Genomic DNA, 24836 nt, shown 5'->3' on the forward strand with positions numbered 1-24836 from the left:
TCTATTTCTGCAGTGCCCCACTCGTGGGGCATGCAGAAATAGTGCAATCTCGCTATTTTGAGTGAGATTGCAGCAGAGAGAAGCCCAGGACTACAGCGACGTAGATGGTACGTCGCTGGTCCTTAAGGGCATAACGACCAACGTTATTTTTTTTTTTTTTTTTTTTTTTTTTTTTAAATATAGTTATATTGAAATTTTATTGTAAAGTATAGGGGATAGTTAGGTTTAGGGGTTAATAGTTTAATTTAGTGATTTGCGATGTGGGGACTGCCGATGTAGGGGTTTATAGGTTAACTTTAGTCTTTGCGATGTGGGGGGCCAGTGGTTTAGGGGTTAATAGTTTTATGTAGTGTCGGCGATGTCGAGGGCAGCAGTTTAGGGGTTAATCATTTTATTTAGAGTCAGCAATTTCAAGGACATAGGACCAATGTTTCATTTAGTGAGATCACTTGTTTATCTGCTCAGTTCAATACTGTAATTTTATACAAATACTGAAATATGAATAGCCACACAGTATTCATTTTCTATAGGCAGGAGAGTATGGAATATGGTACTTTTTAAACTTCATTATGGAATATTAATGTTATTCTTATATCCATAGAACAATTAGGAGGTGATTTATCAAGCTGAGGCGGACAGGGGCGCACATACGCTCCCCTGTCCACTGCAGCTCGCCACTGGCGGGCTGAATTCCCCTGGCGGAATTCAGCATTGCACATGAGCGCTATTTTGCGCTTGCGTGCAATCCCGCACCCTGCCTGTGTAAGCCAATCACGCGCGGGCAGGAGCTGTCATTCACCCCGCTTGAACTAGACAGCGGAGAATGAATTTTGCCACTTTAGAGGTGGTGAAAGATTAGGGAAGCAGCGGTCTGATGACCGCTGCTTGTTAAATGTGGCGTGCAGGCTCTCTTGTGAGAACCTGCAGCCGTAGTGGGTCGAAAGGCTTGCGAAGCCTTTGATAAATCAACCCCTAAGCATTCTGTGAAGGGAATATACATAGTGAATATATAACAAGCAGTTGCAACGTATTATCTGTCTGCTGTTTCATGGTAAGATTTTGCTGGTCACAGTCTTGTGATATAACAGGCTAATATCTTTTCATGCTCAAATCTCACTGTCTAGTATATCCAAATATTTTGGGGTGCTACCTGAATATCCAGTTATTGATAGGAGTGTGGTTAATGTAGTGTTAAGGATTTATGTTAAAGGGACAGTCTAGTCAAAATTAAACTTTCATGATTCAGATAGAGCATACACTTTTAAACATCTTTCCATTTACTTTTATCATCAGATTTGCTTTGTTTTCTTGGTATTGTTTGTTGAAAGCTAAACCTAGGTAGGCTCATATGCTAATTTCTTATCCCTTGAAGGCTGCCTCTTATCTCAGTGCATTTTGACAGTTTGTTACAGCTAGACGGCGCTAGTTTATGTGTGTCATATAGATAACATTGTGTTCACTCCCGTCGATTTATTTATAAGTCAACACTGATTGGCTAAAATACAAGTCTGTCAAAAAAAACCTGAAATAAGGAGGCAGTCTGCAGAGGCTTAGATACAAGGTAATCACAGAGGTAATAAGTATATTAATATAACTATGTTGGTTATGCAAAACTGGAGAATGGGTAATAAAGGGATTATCTATGTTTTTAAACAGTAACAATTCTTGAGTAGACTACCTTGAAGGTAAAGGTTAGGGATTTGGGCTAGGATTGGGAATTAGCATTTTGGTTGTTGGGTTTAATGAGTATGGTGGGGTGAGAAAGGCTGCAATACCTTACTAATACCACATACATCAACAAATGTGATATTATTGGACAAAATACCTATTGAGAACCATATGGTAACAGCCCTGAACCGAGTCACCAAAAAGCAGCTAGTTTAGAATGACTAGGGATTATTCAAGCCTTTGTTTCTTGCCAGGCTTAGGATCACATTTGTTTATGTAAAAATAATATATCTACCTAAAGCTCAAGTTAAAGGAACATTATACACTAGATTTTTCTTTGCATAAATGTTTTGTAGATGAATCATTTTTATAGCCCATCTGGGAGTGTTTTTGTAAAAATGTAAAGTTTGCTTATTTTTAAATAATATTGTGCTGATTTTCAGACTCCTAACCAAGCTCCAATGTTTTAGATGTATACTGATGTCATATGCAGGGAAGGGGGAAGGGGGTTGTCTGCCTTTCATCCTTTCCCTGACCCTTTCAATGGGTGTCCCTGGTCTAACCTAATCAACAACGCTAAACTGGGGAGCTTCTAATCAGTTTTTAAAAGGTTTTATACTGGATTTTTAGATCAGTATCTGTGTCAGCTTGTTTTATTATGTTCTATTCTATATACTTTATCCCCTTTCATATCCCAAAAAGTAACATTTTTTTGCGGACACAACAATATGTAACACGTTAAACTTAAAGGAACATAACAGCCCAAAAATGAACATAGTTTTTCAGTTAAATGCCCTCTGTCCTGTGTGCTCATATAGAGGAAATGTTTGTCTCCATATCACTTCCACAGAGGATACAGTTGTATCAGATAATAGGCAGCTGTAGAGGGCCCTGTTGCGTCCTTTGACTGTTGATCTGATTTGTTGAGGTGCCATAGGTGTGTGGCTGGTACACAAGTTTCACCAATCTGTTTAACCAATTAGCTGTGACTTAACACATAGGTGCACCAGGAGGTTAGTAAAATGGAGCAGTTTTTCTATACTGTGATGTCCCCTTAATATAGTCTTGATTCCAGACTCTTCCTTGTCTTTTTGCAGTTTACATACCAGGACAAAAGTCATGTTAGGAATCCTTTGCGTCTATTTGGTGCCTCCAATTCGTGGCCAGAGGGTTCCAGCAGGATCAGTTTTGGCAGATATCAAGGTGGGCAAGAAATGCCCCTACCCATACACCTGCCTAGTGAAAGGCACCAAGCTTGGGCTGACCTGAGGAGGAAACTTCCCCGTGAAAGTGTGGATTCCGACCTTCCAGAGGATGTTCTAGACAGCTCAGAGATGATTGAGCGATTGAGTCAGCTATCAGATGGGGATCAGGATCCACAACCAGACAGCAGATCTGAGCCACCCAGGACATTGAGAGGTCACTCTACCTGTTTACCTTCAGCCATCTGCCATCACCTTGCAGTGAAACATACATCACTTTCATTGGTATAATAAAGGGATGTTTATTAGTTAGCAGGACCTATGTATGGGAGGCACACATGGGCGTACATCTAACAAATAGAAACTATTCATTGATCCATCCTTATTTCTGCAGGTGCTGCTGGAATCCAGATGAAACCTGTGCCTCAGACTGAACTAGAGACTCAAGATATTGATGATGTACAGAGCTTAGTTGGGGCTCTGGAGAGATATGGATTGGACTTAAGACAACTGAGTGAACCACAACTAGAGCAACTATCTGCTGTGCTCCAGCTAATTCAGTCAGATGCGGTGCTCAATCAGGGTGAGGCTATAGCGACAACACAAAACGTACAAATCACAAAAATGACAACAATAATGTGACTGGAAAAATAACCTAAAAATACTGAAGATGATCTCATGTATTATTTAAATGCTGTGATAAAGCTTCAGATCATACTGAGAATGTTAGAATAAATTATAAATGAGTCTGTTTAGGCAAGCAGGGGTCACTGTGCTTTAAATAGTACATAGGCATCTCATTTAACAGATTTTTGCTTATAATATGTTTGTTTCATAAAGAGGCACAGCAGTGCCTTGTTAACAAAAGCTATAATAGAGAAATGTTATAGAAAACAGCAACTCTTATGTAAAGTAAAATAAGACTGCAGTTGCCATATCTAGTGTTTATTACACAATGCCTAGTGGTATATAAAAGACACCACAAGACTCCTGGTAGAAACTTTGAATGAACAAAATCATAAAAGATCAGCGAACAGAGGAAAATCCACTGTAGCAGGGACAAGATTGTCTAATAAAGTTGTAGCATTAATCACAATCTTTCTGAAATAGATTTCCTTAACTGATTATTTTATAAAGGGAATCATTGTGCATTTTGTAATAAGTAGGGATGGCCAAATGATTCAGCAGTCATTTAACAAAAAATGGGGGGGGTTATTTGTCTCTTCTAAGTGAATGCCAGATGTTTGTGGAATATTGACAGGTTTTCTTAAAAAGCATTAACTGCTTTTATTGATGTTAACATTCAAATCTTGCTTCCCATAAACTTAATGTAACTCAAGGGAAACCAATATTTGAATATATTTAAATGCACTGTTCATATCTTTAAAAAAAGTCAATCATTAAATAAACATTAGGCTCAAATACATATAAAACATGAATATATATATAATACATTTTTTTAATAAAGCTGTTAAATTGATTTTGAAGCTACCAGGAAGGCAGATTAGGACAATTTCTGTAACTCTATTGGCAGATAGTGAACAAATCCTGCCATTGGAATATCAACATAGAGACATATGTCATCTCCAGCTACAAGGCTTAAAATGTATTTGTGATATAAATAATATATAACAGTAAAGGTGTTAAAGGAATTAAGGAACATGTCTAACAATCTGCTTATTCTTTATAGGCACAAGAAACCCAGACAGGAGCCCATCAAAACGAGTAAGTGAAACCTAGAAAAGCCTGTCAGATTGTTAAATGTTAGGATATAGCTGGACAATTTTTACCCATGTCGTATTTATTTTATAAACTGACATTCTGCGGTTCATTCAAGATGTATATAAAATCAAATTTGATGTCAAATGAAACATTCTTCTAGCCTGCTTATGGTTCATATTTATCTATCATTTAAAACCTAAGCATGGCCCTTGAACGTGTTCTACCTTTAACTTGCCTAACATTCGCCTAGATTTAGAGTTCTGCGTTAGCCGTCAAAACCAGCATTAGGGGCTCCTAACGCTGGTTTTGGGCTACCGCTGGTATTTAGAGTCAGTCAGGAAAGGGTCTAACGCTCACTTTGCAGCCGCAACTTTTCCATACCGCAGATCCCCCTACGCCATTTGCGTATCCTATCTTTTCAATGGGATCTTTCTAACACCGGTATTTAGAGTCTTGGCTGAAGTGAGCGTTAGAAATCTAACGACAAGACTCCAGCCGCAGAGAAAAGCCAGCAGTTAAGAGCTTTCTGGGCTAACGCCGGTTCATAAAGCTCTTAACTACTGTGCTCTAAAGTACACTAACACCCATAAACTACCTATGTACCCCTAAACCGAGGTCCCCCCACATCGCCGCCACTCTAATAACATTTTTTAATCCCTAATCTGCCGACCGCACACCGCCGCAACCTACATTATCCCTATGTACCCCTAATCTGCTGCCCCTAACACCGCCAACCCCTATATTATATTTATTAACCCCTAATCTGCCGCCCCCAACGTCGCCCCCACCTACCTACAATTATTAACCCCTAATCTGCCGACCGGACCTCACCGCTACTATAATAAAGTTATTAACCCCTAATCCGCCTCACTCCCGCCTCAAAAACCCTATAATAAATAGTATTAACCCCTAATCTGCCCTCGCTAACATCACTGACACCTAACTTCAAGTATTAACCCCTAATCTGCCGACCGAACCTCGCCGCTACTCTAATAAATGTATTAACCCCTAAAGCTAAGTCTAACCCTAACCCTAACTCCCCCCTAAGTTAAATATAATTTTTATCTAACGAAATAAATTATTTCTTATTAAATAAATTATTCCTATTTAAAGCTAAATACTTACCTGTAAAATAAACCCTAATATAGCTACAATATAAATAATAATTATATTGTAGCTATTTTAGGATTAATATTTATTTTAAGGCAATTTTGTATTTATTTTAACCAGGTACAATAGCTATTAAATAGTTAATAACTATTTAATAGCTACCTAGTTAAAATAATTACAAAATTACCTGTAAAATAAATCCTAACCTAAGTTACAATTAAACCTAGAGGGCGGGAAACGCGTCAGACACCTTGTTTCTGTGTTTATAATGAAGTTTTGTCTTATGCAATAAACTTGCTAAGTTTCAGCATTGATACTGTGTGCGGCTCTTCTATTGCTTACAATTAAACCTAACACTACACTATCAATAAATTAATTAAATAAAATACCTACAATTATCTACAATTAAACCTAACACTACACTATCAATAAATTAATTACATACAAATACCTACAAATAAATACAATTAAATAAACTAACTAAAGTACAAAAAATAAAAAAAGAACTGTTACAAAAAATTAAAAAATAATTTACAAACATTATAAAAATATTACAACAATTTTAAGCTAATTACACCTACTCTAAGCCCCCTAATAAAATAACAAAGCCCCCCAAAATAAAAAAATGCCCTACCCTATTCTAAAATAAAAATTTAAAAGCTCTTTTACCTTACCAGCCCTTAAAAGGGCCTTTTGCGGGGCATGCCCCAAAGAATTCTGCTCTTTTGCCTGTAAAAAAAAACATACAATACCCCCCCCCCCCAACATTACAACCCACCACCCACATACCCCTAATCTAACCCAAACCCCCCTTAAATAAACCTAACACTAAGCCCCTGAAGATCTCCCTACCTTGTCTTCACCACGCCGCGTATCACCGATCCATCCAGAAGAGGGTCCGAAGTCTTCATCCAAGCCCAAGCGGGGGCTGAAGAGGTCCATCATCCGGCTGAAGTCTTGATCCAAGTGGGGGCTGAAGAGGTCCTTCATCCGGCTGAAGTCTTCTATCAAGCGGCATCTTCAATCTTCTTTCTTCCGGCTCCATCTTCATCCCGCCGACGCGGAACATCCATCCTGGCCGGCGACTTCCCGACGAATGACGGTTCCTTTAAGGGACGTCATCCAAGATGGCGTCCCTCGAATTCCGATTGGCTGATAGAATTCTATCAGCCAATCGGAATTAAGGTAGGAAAATTCTGATTGGCTGATGGAATCAGCCAATCAGATTCAAGTTCAATCCGATTGGCTGATCCAATCAGCCAATCAGATTGAGCTCGCATTCTATTGGCTGATCGGAACAGCCAATAGAATGCGAGCTCAATCTGATTGGCTGATTGGATCAGCCAATCGGATTGAACTTGAATCTGATTGGCTGATTCCATCAGCCAATCAGAATTTTCCTACCTTAATTCCGATTGGCTGATAGAATCCTATCAGCCAATCGGAATTCGAGGGACGCCATCTTGGATGACGTCCCTTAAAGGAACCGTCATTCGTCGGGAAGTCATCGGCCAGGATGGATGTTCCGCGTCGGCGGGATGAAGATGGAGCCGGAAGAAAGAAGATTGAAGATGCCGCTTGATAGAAGACTTCAGCCGGATGATGGACCTCTTCAGACCCCGCTTGGATCAAGACTTCAGCCGGATGATGGACCTCTTCAGCCCCTGCTTGGGCTTGGATGAAGATTTCGGACCCTCTTCTGGACGGATCGGGGATACCCGGCGTGGTGAAGACAAGGTAGGGAGATCTTCAGGGGCTTAGTGTTAGGTTTATTTAAGGGGGGTTTGGGTTAGATTAGGGGTATGTGGGTGGTAGGTTGTAATTTTGGGGGGGGGGTATTGTATGTTTTTTTTACAGGCAAAAGAGCAGAATTCTTTGGGGCATGCCCGCAAAAGTCCCTTTTAAGGGCTGGTAAGGTAAAAGAGCTTTTCAATTTTTATTTTAGAATAGGGTAGGGCATTTTTTTATTTTGGGGTGATTTGTTATTTTATTAGGGGGCTTAGAGTAGGTGTAATTAGCTTAAAATTGTTGTAATATTTTTATAATGTTTGTAAATTATTTTTTAATTTTTTGTAACTTAGTTCTTTTTTTATTTTTTGTACTTTAGTTAGTTTATTTAATTGTATTTATTTGTAGGTATTTGTATGTAATTAATTTATTGATAGTGTAGTGTTAGGTTTAATTCTAGATAATTGTAGGTATTTTATTTAATTAATTTATTGATAGTGTAGTGTTAGGTTTAATTGTAACTTAGGTTAGGATTTATTTTACAGGCAATTTTGTAATTATTTTAACTAGGTAGCTATTAAATAGTTATTAACTATTTAATAGCTATTGTACCTGGTTAAAATAAATACAAAGTTGCCTGTAAAATAAATATTAATCCTAAAATAGCTACAATATAATTATTATTTATATTGTAGCTATATTAGGGTTTATTTTACAGGTAAGTATTTAGGTTTAAATAGGAATAATTTATTTAATAAGAAATAATTTATTTCGTTAGATGAAAATTATATTTAACTTAGGGGGTTAGACTTAGCTTTAGGGGTTAATACATTTATTATAGTAGCGGTGAGGTCCGGTCGGCAGATTAGGGGTTAATACTATTTATTATAGGGTTTTTGAGGCGGGAGTGAGGCGGATTAGGGGTTAATAACTTTATTATAGTAACGGTGAGGTCCGGTCGGCAGATTAGGGGTTAATAAGTGTAGGTAGGTGGCGGCGACGTTGGGGGCGGCAGATTAGGGGTTAATAAATATAATATAGGGGTCGGCGGTGTTAGAGGCAGCAGATTAGGGGTACATAGGGATAACGTAGGTTGCGGCGGTGTACGGAGCAGCAGATTAGGGGTTAATAATAATATGCAGGGGTCAGCGATAGCGGGGGCAGCAGATTAGGGGTTAATAAGTGTAAGGCTAGGGGTGTTTAGACTCGGGGTACATGTTAGGGTGTTAGGTGCAGACATAGGAAGTGTTTTCCCATAGGAAACAATGGGGCTGCGTTAGGAGCTGAACGCTGCTTTTTTGCAGGTGTTAGGTTTTTTTTCAGCTCAAACTGCCCCATTGTTTCCTATGGGGGAATCGTGCACGAGCACGTTTTTGAAGCTGGCCGCGTCCATAAGCACCGCTGGTATTTAGAGTTGCAGTGGCGGTAAATTATGCTATACGCTCCCTTTTTGGAGCCTAACGCAGCCCTTCTGTGAACTCTAAATACCAGCGGTATTTAAAAGGTGCGGGGGGGAAAAAGCATGCGTAGCTAACACACCCCTTTGGCCGCAGAACTCTAAATCTAGGCGATTGTGTGGCTTTTGGTTACATGGAAAGTGTTGGCAGGGGCGGACTGATCTGTTGGGCAAATAGGACCTGGACTGAGGGCCCAGCATGTATTGGGGGGGCCCACTAGTGGCATCTCCATGGCTCCTTGTGTTCTGCCTTAACTGACAGTAACAGCAGGTTAAATGAGCTAGTGCAGTGGTTGTTAGCTGGATCTGATGGCTGGGCTATCACTAACTAAACAGTTAAGTGTGGGTGTAATGGTGGCCCTGCCCTGGAGTGGGGCCCTAGCCCTGAAGTGGTCCTAGTTCTGGAGTAGGGGCCCTGTTGTTGGATGGGGAGTCTGTTACTCTGGGTAACCTAGCGTGTGGGGTCTGGTCGTGAAGGGTGTGAGTCTCTGTGGGTCCTCTTGCTGTTGGGGTCATGGAGTGTGGGGTCTGGCTATTAAGGTCAGGGGCCTAGTGGGGACATGGAAGGGCAGTGGCCATGCTTATCAACATGCATTTGCGTAACTTTGGGCAGATGTAAGATGGTTGGGGGCCCTTCCCTAATTTTTGCCCAGGGCTCTGGTTGGTCTCAGTCCACCCCTAAGTGCTGGCTGTTTTTATGAAGTATAGTTGGTCTTTTGATATTCAATAAATAGAGTACTCTTACACAGTGTATCTAGGTGTGTAAAAGTTAGGGACTTTTCTAGCTTCTAAAAAGATCTGGGGCTAGAACCCAAAACAAACTACTAAACAGATACTTTGGCTTTTCTCCTGTTTGTTTCCCAAACAATGCTGTTTAAGTAAATTATGTATAATCCTATATACAGAGGGCTAGATTTATCAAAGGGTGAATGCCCCTATCCACTGCAGGCTTGTTCATGCGAGCCTGAAAATAATATTTATTAGACAGCTGTCTCAGAGGTGGTGCATTATAACAGCAAACTGATCTGCCCGGGGTGATTGACAAGTTTTGCTCTTGTGTGATTGGTTGCTGTGAACTTTGTCCATCTAAACAATGATAAATCTTCCCCTGAAGTTACTTATATATCATTTAATTCTGTATAAGTGGCAGTTGTATATCATGCGATACCAGATATAAAGTACAGTTAATACAGACTGTAAGCACAAAGATGTAACATGTGAATTGACCATAAGGGTGAAAATCTCTATCTGGAAATAAAACTAACCCAGTAATCTGATAGAGCCCTAAAGTTATAATTAAACTTGGGGCAGAGTTTCAGCACCTAGTAGGCACAGTTAGATCTGCTATGTGGGCTAGAATTCTACACTACATTTTTTGTTTGACTGGTATGCTGCATTTTATATCTATTAAAACACTGTAGTGTTTTGAAATCTTTGGAATTTGAATATCCTTTCATCATCTGGGGATATATAATAGTTTTTCAGTTCTGAAATATGCAAATCAGCAGGGTATTCCGGCCTAGGTCAGTGTCTAGTGAGGGAGATAGCTCATTTTGAGGGATAGATCTATAGCATGATGTCTTCTCAAACCTATGCCCTCCAGATGTTTTATTTTTTATTAATTTAATTACAAATCAGTGAACCTCAATTAATCCCCTGGTAGTGAGAAATACATAACACATATGAGCTAAAATAGGGCAGCACTTAATGAAATATACCCCTAATGGAAATTAAATCACAGAGCATTAATTAGTAAGTTGCTGTACCGCACCACGTTCAATCAGTTTTAAAATAAAATAATAAAGATTTATGTATATGCGTATACAAAGATAAAGATGCAATATATGAGCTATACCTATATATCCAGCACATGATGAAAGGTAGAAGTCACCATGATAGGTAAATATAGTTAATAGAAACTGCAGTACGGAAGAAATATTTTTTTTGAAAAAAACAGTTGAGCCCCATTGAAACAAGTCTGAAGACAATTAACACAGTTCTCTTTTAGTTTTAAAAAACTGTTCGGCTTCTGTTGCATTATCAAAAAAGTATATAGTATGACCATCAGAAACTTTCAGCTTGGTAGGATAAATAACAGTAGCCCTAATACCTTCTTTTAGCATTTTACTACAGATAGGAGAGAGCTCTTTTCTTTTATTAAAGGCTTCATAAGAAAAATCTTGAAATATTTTAATCTGAGCAGTTTCTATTTGAACAATTTGTTTTTTTACGAAAATGTTGAAGAAGACTAGATCTGTTACTGCCATTACTATTAGAAAATATTGTGCCCACTCTGTGCACTCTTTCCATAATAATCAGAATAGAAGAAGAAGGAATTTCCAATAGGGAGGGTAGTGTTACAGAAACAAATTTCCTTCCTAAGATAGGTAGAGTCCACGGCTTCATTTCTTACTGTTAAATATCCCTCCCACTTCCTCATTACTCCAGTCATTGTTTGCCTTTCTATGCAAAAAATTTGGAATCTCCCCTCCGTGAGTATACAGGGAGTGCAGAATTATTAGGCAAGTTGTATTTTTGAGGATTCATTTTATTATTGAACAACAACCATGTTCTCAATGAACCTTAAAAAACTCATTAATATCAAAGCTGAATAGTTTTGGAAGTAGTTTTTAGTTTGTTTTTAGTTATAGCTATTTTAGGGGGATATCTGTGTGTGCAGGTGACTATTACAGTGCATAATTATTAGGCAACTTAACAAAAAACAAATATATACCCATTTCAATTATTTATTTTTACCAGTGAAACCAATATAACATCTCAACATTCACAAATATACATTTCTGACATTCAAAAACAAAACAAAAACACATCAGTGACCAATATAGCCACCTTTCTTTGCAAGGACACTCAAAAGCCTGCCATCCATGGATTCTGTCAGTGTTTTCATCTGTTCACCATCAACATTGCGTGCAGCAGCAACCACAGCCTCCCAGACACTGTTCAGAGAGGTGTACTGTTTTCCCTCCTTGTAAATCTCACATTTGATGATGGACCACAGGTTCTCAATGGGGTTCAGATCAGGTGAACAAGGAGGCCATGTCATTAGATTTTCTTCTTTCTCCAACATTGGTGTGTCCGGTCCACGGCGTCATCCATAACTTGTGGGAATATTCTCTTCCCCAACAGGAAATGGCAAAGAGCACAGCAAAAGCTGTCCATATAGTCCCTCCTAGGCTCCGCCCACCCCAGTCATTCTCTTTGCCGCTGAACAAGCAGCATCTCCACGGAGATGGTGAAGAGTATGTGGTGTTTAGTTGTAGTTTTTTATTCTACTATCAAGAGTTTGTTATTTTAAAATAGTGCTGGTATGTACTATTTACTCTGAAACAGAAAAGGATGAAGAGTTCTGTTTGTGAGAGGAGTATGATTTTAGCAGCAGTAACTAAAATCGTTTCTGTTCCCACATAGGACTGTTGAGATGAGATAACTTCAGTTGGGGGGAACAGTTGGCAGACTTTTCTGCTTAAGGTATGACTAGCCATATTTCTAACAAGACTGTGTAATGCTGGAAGGCTGTCATTTCCCCTCATGGGGACCGGTAAGCCATTTTCTTAGTCTCAAACAGAATAAAGGGCTTAATATGGGCTATAAAACTGGTAGACACTTTTATGGGCTAGATCGATTGCTTTATTTGGGCATTTTATACAGCTTGATGTTGAAATTCACACTTTATAACTTTGGGGAACGTTTTTTTACGTCAGGCACTGGTTTAGACACCTTCCCAGTCAGGAAGGGCCTTCTCTGTAGTAGGCAGAGCCTCATTTTCGCGCCATTACTGCGCAGTTACTTTTGAGAGCAGTACATGCAGCTGCATGTGTGTGGGTCTGGAAGTAATTGAAAAGGTTCCTAGAAGGCTTCATTTGGTATCGTATACCCCCCTGGGTTTGGTAAAGTCGCAGCAAAGGCTGGAGCTGGGACTGTAGAGGGGTTAAAACTGTAAACGGCTCCGGTTTCCTCATTTTAAGGGTTAAAGGTCTGAAATTTGGGGTGCAATTCTTTATCTGTGATGCGAACATGCAAATTATTCGCCTAAATGCAAAGGCCTCTAGCTTTGTGGTCCTAGCCCGCCGGGTGCTCTGGTTGAAGTCTTAGTCTGCGGATACGAATTCTAAGTTCAGACTCCTTTCTCTTCCCTTCAAGGGAAATATTTTATTTGGTCCAGGCCTGGATTTCATTATTTCTACAGTTACCGTAGGTAAGAGTGCCTTCCTACCGCAAGATAAAAAGAACAAGTCTAAGGGACGACAATCTTCTAATTTTCGTTCCTTTCGTTCTGACAAATCCCAATGACAACAATCCTCCTCCAAGCCGGAGCAACCCAAGAGTACTTGGGAGCCGGCTCAGTCCTGGAATAAATCCAAGCAGAATAAGAAGCCCGCCGAAAACAAATCGACATGAAGTGGCGGCCCCCGATCCGGGATTGGATGGTGTAGGGGGCAGACTGTCTCTTTTTTCAGATGCCTGGTTCAAGGACATACAGGATCCGTGGGTCTTGGAGGTGGTATCTCAGGGTTATAAGATAGGCTTCAAATCTCATCCGCCAAGGGGCAGATTCCTCCTCTCAAATCTGTCTACCAGACCAGAAAAGAGGGATGCCTTTCTAGGGTGCATTCAGGATCTATCCTCCTTAGGAGTTGTTGTCCCGGTGCCTATTGAAGAAAGAGGTTTGGGGTTTCATTCAAATTTTTTCAGGGTCCCAAAGAAGGAGGGAACTTTCCGCCCAATTCTTCCTTTAATTTAGGAAGGCCAGTTTATGACCACTATAGATCTGAAGGACGCTTACCTTCATGTTCCAATCCACAGAGAACACTTTCAGTTCCAGAGGTTTGCATTCCTGGTCCAGCACTTCCAGTTCATTGCCCTTCTGTTTGGCCTAGCTACTGCTCCAAGAATCTTTACGAAGGTTCTGGGGGCTCTTCTAGCCATTGCCAGAACTCAGGGTATAGTAGTAGCCCCATACTTGGATGATATTCTGGTGCAAACACTATGCTTTCATTTTGTGGAAGAATGTTCAGAGTCCCTTCTCAGTCTTCTTCAAATACATGGATAGAAAATAAACTTGGAAAAGAGTTCTCTTATCCCAAGTACCAGGGTGGAATTCCTGGGTACTATAATAGACTCCATATCCATAAGGATATTTCTAACAGAACAGAGATGTTGCATGTCTTGCCCTCCGGACCTTGGGTCCCTCTGTTGCTCAGTGTATGGAGGTGATTGGTCTCATGGTTTCCTGCATGGACATCATTCCTTTTGCCAGGTTCCGTCTCAGACCTGTGCATGCTGAGGCAGTAGAACGGCGATCATTCAGATCTGTCTCAACAGATTGTATTAGACAGCTGGTTGAGAGAATCACTCTCTTGGTGGCTCTGTCCAGATCATCTGTCCCGAGGGACATGCTTCTTAAGACCCTGATGCAATCTTCAAGGCCTTGAAGGCTTAGCCACTTCTGGGTTTGTCCCAGTTTATCAGTTTCCAATCAGACAATATAACCTTGGTGGCTTACATCAACCATCGGGGGAACGAGAAGTTCCTTGTTGATGAAGGAAGTATCTCAGATTCTGGAGTGGGTGGAGGCCCACAGCTGTTCGCTGTCAGCGATCCACATTCCGGGTGTGGACAACTGGGAGGCGGATTTTCTCAGAAGGCTATCCTTCCATCCAGGGGAATGGTCACTCCATCCCGAGGTGTTTGCAGAGATATGCAGCAAGTGGGTGATGCCAGAGATAGTTCTCATGGCATCATGTCTCAATACCAAGCTACCGAGGTACGAGTCGAGGTCGAGGGATCCCCAAGTGGATATAATAGATGCACTAGCAGTGCCCTGGAGGTTTAAACTCATATATCTTTTTCGTCCATTACCGATTCTTCCTCGAGTGGTGTCCTGCATCAAGCAGGAGCGGGTATCAGTAATTCTGATTGCTCCAACGTGGCTGCGAAGGACTTGGTTTGTGGATCTTGTGGGGATGTCCTCATCTCCTCTGTGTAAGTTACCTTGTTGCAGAGACCTGCTGATACAAGGTCCATTTGTTCATCAAAATCTAGATTCTCTGAGGCTGACTACGTGGAGATCCTGGGGCTCCTCCTTGGAGCCTAAATCTTGTTCTTTGGGTTTTTCAACTGGTTCTGTTTGAGCCTCTGCATTCCGTTGACATTAAATTGTTTTCTTGGAAGGTTCTCTTTTTATTGGCTATTGCCTCTGCGCACAGAGTTTCTGAGATCTCTCATCTATCATTAGAAGAAGGATTGAAACTTAAGACCACTTGCCAGGAAAAGGAGAGTGGCTATTTTGCTTGAAATTTTATTTAAATACGAGATTATTGATTCTAATATTGACCCTGATGGGAGAATTATTATATTAAAAATTAAAACTATAAATGGTTTATTCACTCTATGTAATATATATACAATTATTTTAGCCCATTATTTTGCAATCTCCTCCAAACCAGGATATTAAAAATGGTAGAAGGTCATCTTATTTTAGGAGGAGATTTCAATATGATTCCACAATATCCCTTAGACAGGGTTAGACAGGATAAAAATTGTTCTAAGACCAATAGAGATAAACAAGAGAATAAACAATTTAGAAAACTTTTTTGTAACCAAGGCATTAGAGATGTCTGGAGGGAACAGAATCCTGATATCAAAAACTATACATCTATGTCAAAAAAATATGGTTCTCTCTCAGGATGTTTCTTATTAGTAATAGCTTAATAAACACGGGAGTTAATACACTGATCTCTCCCTTTTGTCTTTTGGCTCATGCACCTATTATACTGGAAATTTCTCTTTTCTCTTTTAATTCTTTCTTTTGTCATTTTCATTTTCCAACTTATTTGTTTAATGATCTTAAATTCAGAAATAATCTTGTCAAAAAATGGGCGGATTATTTTCTTTTCAATCAAGCACACATACGGCTAGATTTAGAGTTTTGTCGGTAAGGACCCGCGTAGCTAACGCCGGCTTTTTTCTGGCCGCACCATAAAAATAACTCTGGTATTGAGAGTCCACATAAAGGCTGCGTTAGGCTCCAAAAAAGGAACGTAGAGCATATTTAACGCAGCTTCAACTCTCGATACCAGAGTTGCTTACGGACGCCTCTTACCAGCCTCAAAAACGTGCTCGTGCACGATTCCCCCATAGGAAACAATGGGGCTGTTTGAGCTGAAAAAAAACCTAACACCTGCAAAAAAGCCACGTTCAGCTCCTAACGCAGCCCCATTGTTTGCTATGCGGAAACACTTCCTACGTCTGCACCTAACACTCTAACATGTACCCTGAGTCTAAACACCCCTAACCTTACACTTATTAACCCCTAATCTGCCGCCCCCGCTATCGCTGACCCCTGCATATTATTATTAACCCCTAATCTGCCGCTCCGTAAACCGCCGCTACTTACATTATCCCTATGTACCCCTAATCTGCTGCCCTAACATCGCCGACCCCTATATTATATTTATTAACCCCTAATCTGCCCCCCACAACGTCGCCTCCACCTGCCTACACTTATTAACCCCTAATCTGCCGACCGGACCTGAGCGCTACTATAATAAAGTTATTAACCCCTAATCCGCCTCACTAACCCTATAATAAATAGTATTAACCCCTAATCTGCCCTCCCTAACATCGCTGACACCTAACTTCAATTATTAACCCCTAATCTGCCGACTGGAGCTCACCGCTATTCTAATAAATGTATTAACCCCTAAAGCTAAGTCTAACCCTAACACTAACACCCCCCAAAGTTAAATATAATTTACATCTAACGAAATTAATTATCTCTTATTAAATAAATTATTCCTATTTAAAGCTAAATACTTACCTGTAAAATAAATCCTAATATAGCTACACTATAAATTATAATTATATTATAGCTATTTTAGGATTAATATTTATTTTACAGGTAACTTTGTAATTATTTTAACCAGGTACAATAGCTATTAAATAGTTAATAACTATTTAATAGTTACCTAGTTAAAATAATAACAAAATTACCTGTAAAATAAATCCTAACCTAAGTTACAATTAAACCTAACACTACACTATCATTAAATTAATTAAATAAAATATCTACAATTACCTACAATTAAACCTAACACTACACTATCAATACATTAATTAAATACAATATCTACAAATAACTACAATGAAATAAACTAACTAAAGTACAAAAAATAAAAAAGAACTAAGTTACAAAAAATAAAAAAATATTTACAAACATAAGGAAAATCTTACAACAATTTTAAACTAATTACACCTACTCTAAGCCCCCTAATAAAATAACAAAGCCCCCCAAAATAAAAAATGCCCTACCCTATTCTAAATTACTAAAGTTCAAAGCTCTTTTACCTTACCAGCCCTGAACAGGGCCCTTTGCGGGGCATGCCCCAAGAAGTTCAGCTCTTTTGCCTGTAAAAAAAAACATACAATACCCCCCCCCCAACATTACAACCCACCACCCACATACCCCTAATCTAACCCAAACCCCCCTTAAATAAACCTAACACTAAGCCCCTGAAGATTATCCTACCTTGTCTTCACCATACCAGGTTCACCGATCCGTCCTGGCTCCAAAATCTTCATCCAACCCAAGTGGGGGCTGGCGATCCATCTTCCGGCGGCTGAAGAGGTCCAGAAGAGGCTCCAAAGTCTTCATCCTATCCGGGAAGAAGAGTAGATCCGGACCGGCAACCATCATCTTCCAAGCGGCATCTTCTATCTTCATCCGATGAGGACCGGCTCCATCCTGAAGACCTCCACCGCGGACCCATCTTCATTGGGCGACGTCCAACTGAAGAATGACGGTTCCTTTAAGGGACGTCATCCAAGATGGCGTCCCTCGAATTCCGATTAGCTGATAGGATTCTATCAGCCAATCGGAATTAAGGTAGGAATATTCTGATTGGCTGATGGAATCAGCCAATCAGAATCAAGTTCAATCCGATTGGCTGATCCAATCAGCCAATCAGATTGAGCTCGCATTCTATTGGCTGTTCCGATCAAAAACAAATCAAGTTCAATCCGATTGGCTGATCCAATCAGCCAATCAGATTGAGCTCGCATTCTATTGGCTGTTCCGATCAAAAACAAAACAAAAACAAAACGAAACAAAACAAGCAGAGAGAGGAGAAAGAAGAGAAGAAAAAAAAAAAAAGGGGGGAGAAAAGGGAAGGTTCCCCGCTCGTCCCCCCCCCCCCCCCCAGCTCCCCAACATCATGTCCAATTACCAGAATCCCAATAATACCAGCTTTGTATTCTGAACATTTAGATTTAAATACGCCCGCATCTCCCCACCCATCCCAATTCCATATCGTCCGCACTCTGCGTTCTATACCGGTTCAGGTCTAGGCTCTATCGTCTAAGAGATGTTTATTGGCAATAGCAAGCTCCATGGACACTGACCCCCGAAAGGGGGAAATCAGTTGTAGTTGTATTTCCTTCGGGAAGCTGGCAATTACATTCCACCATTTTAGTATAAAGCGATTGACTTGTGTTTCTGAATTTATAGATGTGTCCATTTGCTCCATAAAATTGTTGTAATATTTTTCTTATGTTTGTAAATATTTTTTTATTTTTTGTAACTTAGTTCTTTTTTATTTTTTGTACTTTAGTTAGTTTATTTCATTGTAGTTATTTGTAGGTATTGTATTTAATTTATTTATTGATAGTGTAGTGTTAGGTTTAATTGTAGGTAATTGTAAGTATTTTATTTATTTAATTTATTGATAGTGTAGTGTTAGGTTTAATTGTAACTTAGGTTAGGATTTATTTTACAGGTAAATTTGTAATTATTTTAACTATTTTAGCTATTAAATAGTTCTTAACTATTTAATAGCTATTGTACCTGGTTAAAATAAATACAAAGTTACCTGTAAAATAAATATTAATCCTAAAATAGCTATAATATAATTATAATTTATGTTGTAGCTATATTAGGATTTATTTTACAGGTAAGTATTTAGCTTTAAATAGGAATAATTTATTTAATAAGAGTTAATTAATTTCGTTAGATTAAAATTATATTTAACTTAGGGGGGTGTTAGTGTTAGGGTTAGACTTAGCTTTAGGGGTTAATACATTTATTAGAATAGCGGCGAGATTTGGTCGGCAGATTAGGGGTTAATAATTTAAGTTAGGTGTCGGCGATGTTAGGGAGGGCAGGTTAGGGGTTAATAAATATAATATAGGGGTCGGCGGTGTTAGGGGCAGCAGATTAGGGGTACATAGCTATAATGTAGCTGGCGGCTCTTTGCGGTCGGCAGATTAGGGGTTAATTATTGTAGGTAGGTGGCGGCGACGTTGTAGGGGGCAGGTTAGGGGTTAATAAATATAATATAGGGGTCGGCGATGTTAGGGCAGCAGATTAGGGGTACATAGGGATAATGTAGCTGGCGGCGGCGTGTGGACGGCAGATTAGGGGTTAATAAGTGTAGGTAGCTGGCGGCGACGTTGTGGGGGGCAGATTAGGGGTTAATAAATATAATATAGGGGTCGGCGGTGTTAGGGGCAGCAGATTAGGGGTACATAAGGATAACGTAGGTGGCGGTCGGCAGATTAGGGGTTAAAAAAATTTAATCGAGTTGCGGCGATGTGGGGGGACCTCGGTTTAGGGGTACATAGGTAGTTTATGGGTGTTAGTGTACTTTAGAGTACAGTAGTTAAGAGCTTTATGAACCGGCGTTAGCCCAGAAAGCTCTTAACTACTGACTTTTTTCTGCGGCTGGAGTTTTGTCGTTAGAATTCTAACGCTCACTTCAGACACGACTCTAAATACCGGAGTTAGAAAAATCCCATTGAAAAGATAGGATACGCAATTTAGGTAAGGGGATCTGCGGTATGGAAAAGTCGCGGCTGAAAAGTGAGCGTTAGACCCTTTTTTGAGTGACTCCAAATACCGGAGGTAGCCTAAAACCAGCGTTAGGAGCCTCTAACGCTGGTTTTCACGGCTACCGCCAAACTCCAAATCTAGGCCATAGATAATCCAGAGTTGTTCTGGCAGACTGCCAAGGCAGTCTTGACCGGTGATATTACTTCTTTTATGATCAATATGAAGAAAATACTTAGGAAGAGAGAAAAAGAAACCATAAATCATTTAGTTAATACATATAATGCTTATCTCTTAAATTCATCCAATGAAAATTGTGTTAAATATCTCAACGCCAAGAAAGAACGAGATACTTTACTCCTCCATTCTACAACGTTGACTGAGTTAAAAATGCAGGCTAAATACTACAGATATGGGAACAAGACGGGTAAACTTTTGGCAAGGATAATTAAAAATTCCTCTAGTTCTCAAGGCATTGAAGCGATTCAATCAAATGGTAATATTCATAAAGACTTCAGAGATCTTATCATCTTTCTCTTCCTATTATTCTGATTTATATTCATATAAAGAGCCTTACTTAGATTATAAAGCAAAATTCTGGGATAGTATCTCGGTCCTGAGTTGCCCAGAACATTTACTACCCTTGATTAATGCTCCTATTACAGATAAAGAAATTGCGGATAGTATAGACTCTATGGGGCCGAATTTTCAAGCTCATAATGGAGCTTAATGCCCCTTGCCCCCCTGAAGGCTCGTCGGAAACAGAAGTTATGAAGCAGCAGTCTAAAGACCGCTGCTCCATAACTTGTCCGCCTGCTCTGAGGCAGCGGACAGAAATCAACCCAATCTAATATGATCGGGTTGATTAACACCCCTTGCTAGCAGCCAATTGGCTGCGAATCTGCAGGGGCGGTATTGCACAAGCAGTCCTGGTGAACTGCTTGTGCAATGATAAATGCTGACAGCGTATGCTGTCGGCATTTATCGTTGTGCTGCGGACATGATACGCTACATCGTTTCATGACCGCTTGCACTTTGATAAATGTGCCCCCATATCTTTACATAAAACCTGGGACCAGATTTACTTCCCAATGAACATAAAATGTTGAAACTTAATATTCCTATATCTTAAAAATCTTTTTAATCATTACTTTATAAATAAATCACCATGTTCGGACGCCTTCTCTGCATCCTGGCCCACTTTGATCTTAAAGAAAGGTAAAAATCCTCTTGTAATGGGTTCCTACAGGCCAATAGCCCTATTAAATTCTGATTACAAAATCTTAACTACTATTTTTGCCAACAGACTCCAGAGCCCTTTAAACCACATAATTCATAATGATCAGGTTGGTTTTCTTAAAGGCAGAAATGCTTCTACTAAGATAAGAGAATTATTTCTTACAATAGATTACTGTCTGTCAAAGTAAGCTATGTCTACTGCATCATTTAAAAGGTATGAGGACATGGCTGTTGTTTCACTGGATGCAGAGAAGGCGTTCGACTCGGTGCAGCACGATCACATATTCTTTTCTTTGAAAAGATTTGGTTTGCATGGGCTTTTTTTTTCACTTTGTGAAAAATATTTATCACACCTCTAAAACCACTTTGTCACTTTGTTAATTAATGGTCAACTGACAGAGAACATAACTCTAAAACAAGGGACTAGACAGGGCTGCCCTCTCCTATTTATTATAGCCATAGAATCTTTAGCCATAGCTATCCACCAGAGAATTGAAGGTATTAAGATTTGTAAAAAAGAAATTAAGGTTGCCCTTTATGCGGACGATCTTTTAATTTATATTTCTAATCTTTCGAGGAACATTCCGCAACTTTTACAAGAGATTTACATTTTTAGTTCTTTTTCTGGTTATAAAGTAAGTACATCAAAATCAGTTATTTTCTAGCTCAAGGAACAGCATCTCTCTATAGTATCTACACCATTTAAAGTTGCAACACGTTCATTTACTTATCTTGGTATTAACATTTTGCAAGATCTGTGTACCTGGTATACCTTAAATATTACAAAAATACTCTCTAAGGTCAAAGAAGATCTGCACCAGTGGCATAATTTGCCGCTAAACATCTCAGGAAGGGTTGCCATCTTTAAAATGATCTCTTTCCCTAGGATTCTTTATGTAATTCAGAACATTCCTATAAAGATCTCCGCAATTTTTATTCATCACTATCATATTTTATATGGCAAGGGAAAAGCCCTAAAATTGCCTTGAAAAGATTATTCTTGGGAAAAGAACATGGCGGTTTGGCACTTCCAGATCTGGAACTATATAGCTTATTTTTTTTGCTGAAACTTGTTGCAGGATGGCTTGGGAATTCAAACAATTTTTTTCAGTTAGAACTTGAAGAAAATGTATTATACCCTTATTCACCTATAGCCATTCTTCACTGTAATCTTAAAAATATTCCTAGATCAGTTAAAAATCTAACCTCGATATACAATTTACTGCTAGCCTGGCATAATATATGTGCAAAAATGGGTCTTAATTATGCCATTTCTGATTATCAGATTACCACAGGGAACCCTGAATTTACCCCAGGAATTTACATTTAAAGGTATTCAAAAAATGGGCTTGTTTGGGCTTTTCAAGTTAGTACAATTTGTAGACTTTAGTTTAAATATTGTCAAATCTTTTTCTTATCTGAAAGAACAGCATCTCTTAGATAATAAGGATTTCTTTGCCTATCTTCAGATAAGACACTATATCCTTAATATCACTACCCTACATGGGCGGAACTGGGCCTGGGCAAAATTAGATTCCGGGATTAAATTAATTCTGCATGGCCTTTCCTCTATCTCTCCCTGGTATAGATTGTTATTGGGACTTAGAGGAGATGAAAATTTAACTTATATTTTCAATAAGTGGCAACCTCTGGAATGATAGAACACAGAGCGCATCCACGACTCAAGGTGAATCTAACACAATTTATTGTGAGCAATACAAATAATTGCACTTACTACTCTACTAGTTTTTTTTTTTATTATTTAAGTTTTTATTGATTTTATAACATGTTAACAGAGTTGGAAAAGGAAATCCGTACAACAATAATTGAAATACAATCAGCAGTATCACATAGTCATGATCTCATAGTGATAACAGAGCTATTTGTTTCCCTTTATCCATATTATAACAGTCTAAGTTTTAAACAACCAAGCTAGGGCTCAGTGACCTAGCTTAGATCAAATCAAAATTGTTTAATTAGATTAAATTGTATTGAGTTGCTGCTGCGCTACTTTTCTCTATCTATTTCATTCCTCTCTCCCTCGTCTTTATATTAATGTCTGAAGTAGTTATGCTGTTCAGAATACTCCTAAATTGTCCCCAGATACTCTTCCCACAAAAACACCATAGAGTGGTAATCGTCAATGCGATTAGTTTGCTGATAGTGATATTTTTCCAATAATAACACCCTAGACACCTGTTCCCTCCACTCTTGCACATTAGGTATCCTTGTACTTTTCCAGAGCCTAGGGATCAACTGCCTAGCACAGTTTAACATAATGTATAGTAGCATTGCTCTCAGTTTGCATTTTATTTTAGGTACCTTATTTAGCAAGAGCATGAACGGATTACATTCCAATTGGATTGTTATTATCTTCCCTATTTCTGATTGTATATCGGTCCAGTATATTTTTATTAAGGGACAGCTCCACCATATATGTGACAAATTTCCCTCTTGTCCACATCCCCTCCAGCATAGGTTGCTAGCACTTGGATAAATACCAGACAATATTTTGGGAGTTAAGTACCATCTGGTAAGCAATTTCATATTAGTCTCTGTGGCATTCATGGAAGATGGGGCTTTTCCCATTTGCTGAAAAATCGTCTGCCACTCGCTTGGTGTTAAGGACCCCTGTAGCTCCCTCTCCCATGCTTTAGTGTATGCGGGCAATTGTTTTGAATGCATCGCTACTAATAATTTATATGATTGTGATAACCCTTTTTCGATGTACCTGAAGAGTAGCATATTGATTCAAATGGGGTGAGTGGCCTGAGGAAGTCTATTTTTTTCTTGTTGTGATTAATATAATGTGATAATTGTAAATATTCATACCAGTTCTGGCCTTCAAGAATATTTTTGTCTGTCATTTCTTTTCTGGTCAGTAGTCTACCATTATCTAAGCTTGAGTATATCGGCACACAGCAATGTATGTTCATGGTTTCTTCCCCTGTCTTGTTGTGTCCTATCGGGGATTCAGTGTTTGTTAGTAAAGGAGTTAAGGGGGCTGGAATAGATGAGATATCTTTTTTGTTTTTTAATATTGAGTCCCATACATCAAATGTTTCTACTACTATGCTTGGGGGTGAACTACCGAGAATCCTTTGTGGTTTATTGAGCCAACAAAGGCTGCCCAGGCTAATTGTATTAGTTAGGTTATGTTCTAGCTTTACCCATTCCTTATTATCTGAATGTTTACACCAGTCTATGATTCTAGTTAACATGGTCACTTGCTTATAGCACAGGAGGTTGGGCACTCCCAGGCCGCCGTTATATCTATCCCTGTATAAAATTTTCTTTGAGACCCTCTGCATCTTGTTCTTACTCTACTAGATTTTTACCATACTCCTTGAGCCATGAAGTAAGTATCTATGTCGAGCTGTATTTTAATTAATTTCAAATTTTATTAAGTATTTTCTGAGTGGGCATAGGATACTATTAATCAACTGTGTATACAAAGTATTAATTGTGTATACAAAGAAATTATTGTTAACACTCACACATGAAATAAGAATTTTAATCACTAATATATTTGTATAGGAATTTTTTATAATTTTTATAATATTTATTTTTTAACAATAACGGTACAGACGGTTAGCGCAGTAATTTAGTTTTTGGTGTTTGTATAAGTGGCAACCTCTAATTGGAAATCTCCATACTCACGACATAAAGCATTCTATAAATAGGGTGAAACTACATTATCGGCTTCCTGGAGCGAATCACATCTTAAACTTTTGTACATGACCCATTACACTCCGCATAAGGGATATACAGTTATATGCAAAAGTTTAGGCACCCCTGACAATTTCCCCGATTTTCATTTATAAATAATTGGGTGTTTGGATCAGCAATTTCATTTTTATCTATCAAA

General features: G+C 39.0%; 1 protein-coding gene across 1 annotated transcript in view; it reads left to right on the forward strand.

Annotated features, from left to right (window-relative positions):
- PTPRN (protein tyrosine phosphatase receptor type N) overlaps positions 1-24836 on the forward strand; it is a 339294-nt gene that overhangs the window by 77821 nt on the left and 236637 nt on the right. Inside the window, exons 6-8 of the mRNA XM_053698177.1 lie at positions 2766-3087; positions 3265-3453; positions 4561-4595. Of these exons, the coding sequence (XP_053554152.1) occupies positions 2766-3087; positions 3265-3453; positions 4561-4595 (546 nt within the window). The remainder of the gene's footprint in view (positions 1-2765; positions 3088-3264; positions 3454-4560; positions 4596-24836) is intronic.

This window comes from Bombina bombina, chromosome 1 (assembly GCF_027579735.1).
Source record: "Bombina bombina isolate aBomBom1 chromosome 1, aBomBom1.pri, whole genome shotgun sequence".
NCBI classification, from domain to species: Eukaryota; Metazoa; Chordata; class Amphibia; order Anura; family Bombinatoridae; genus Bombina; species Bombina bombina.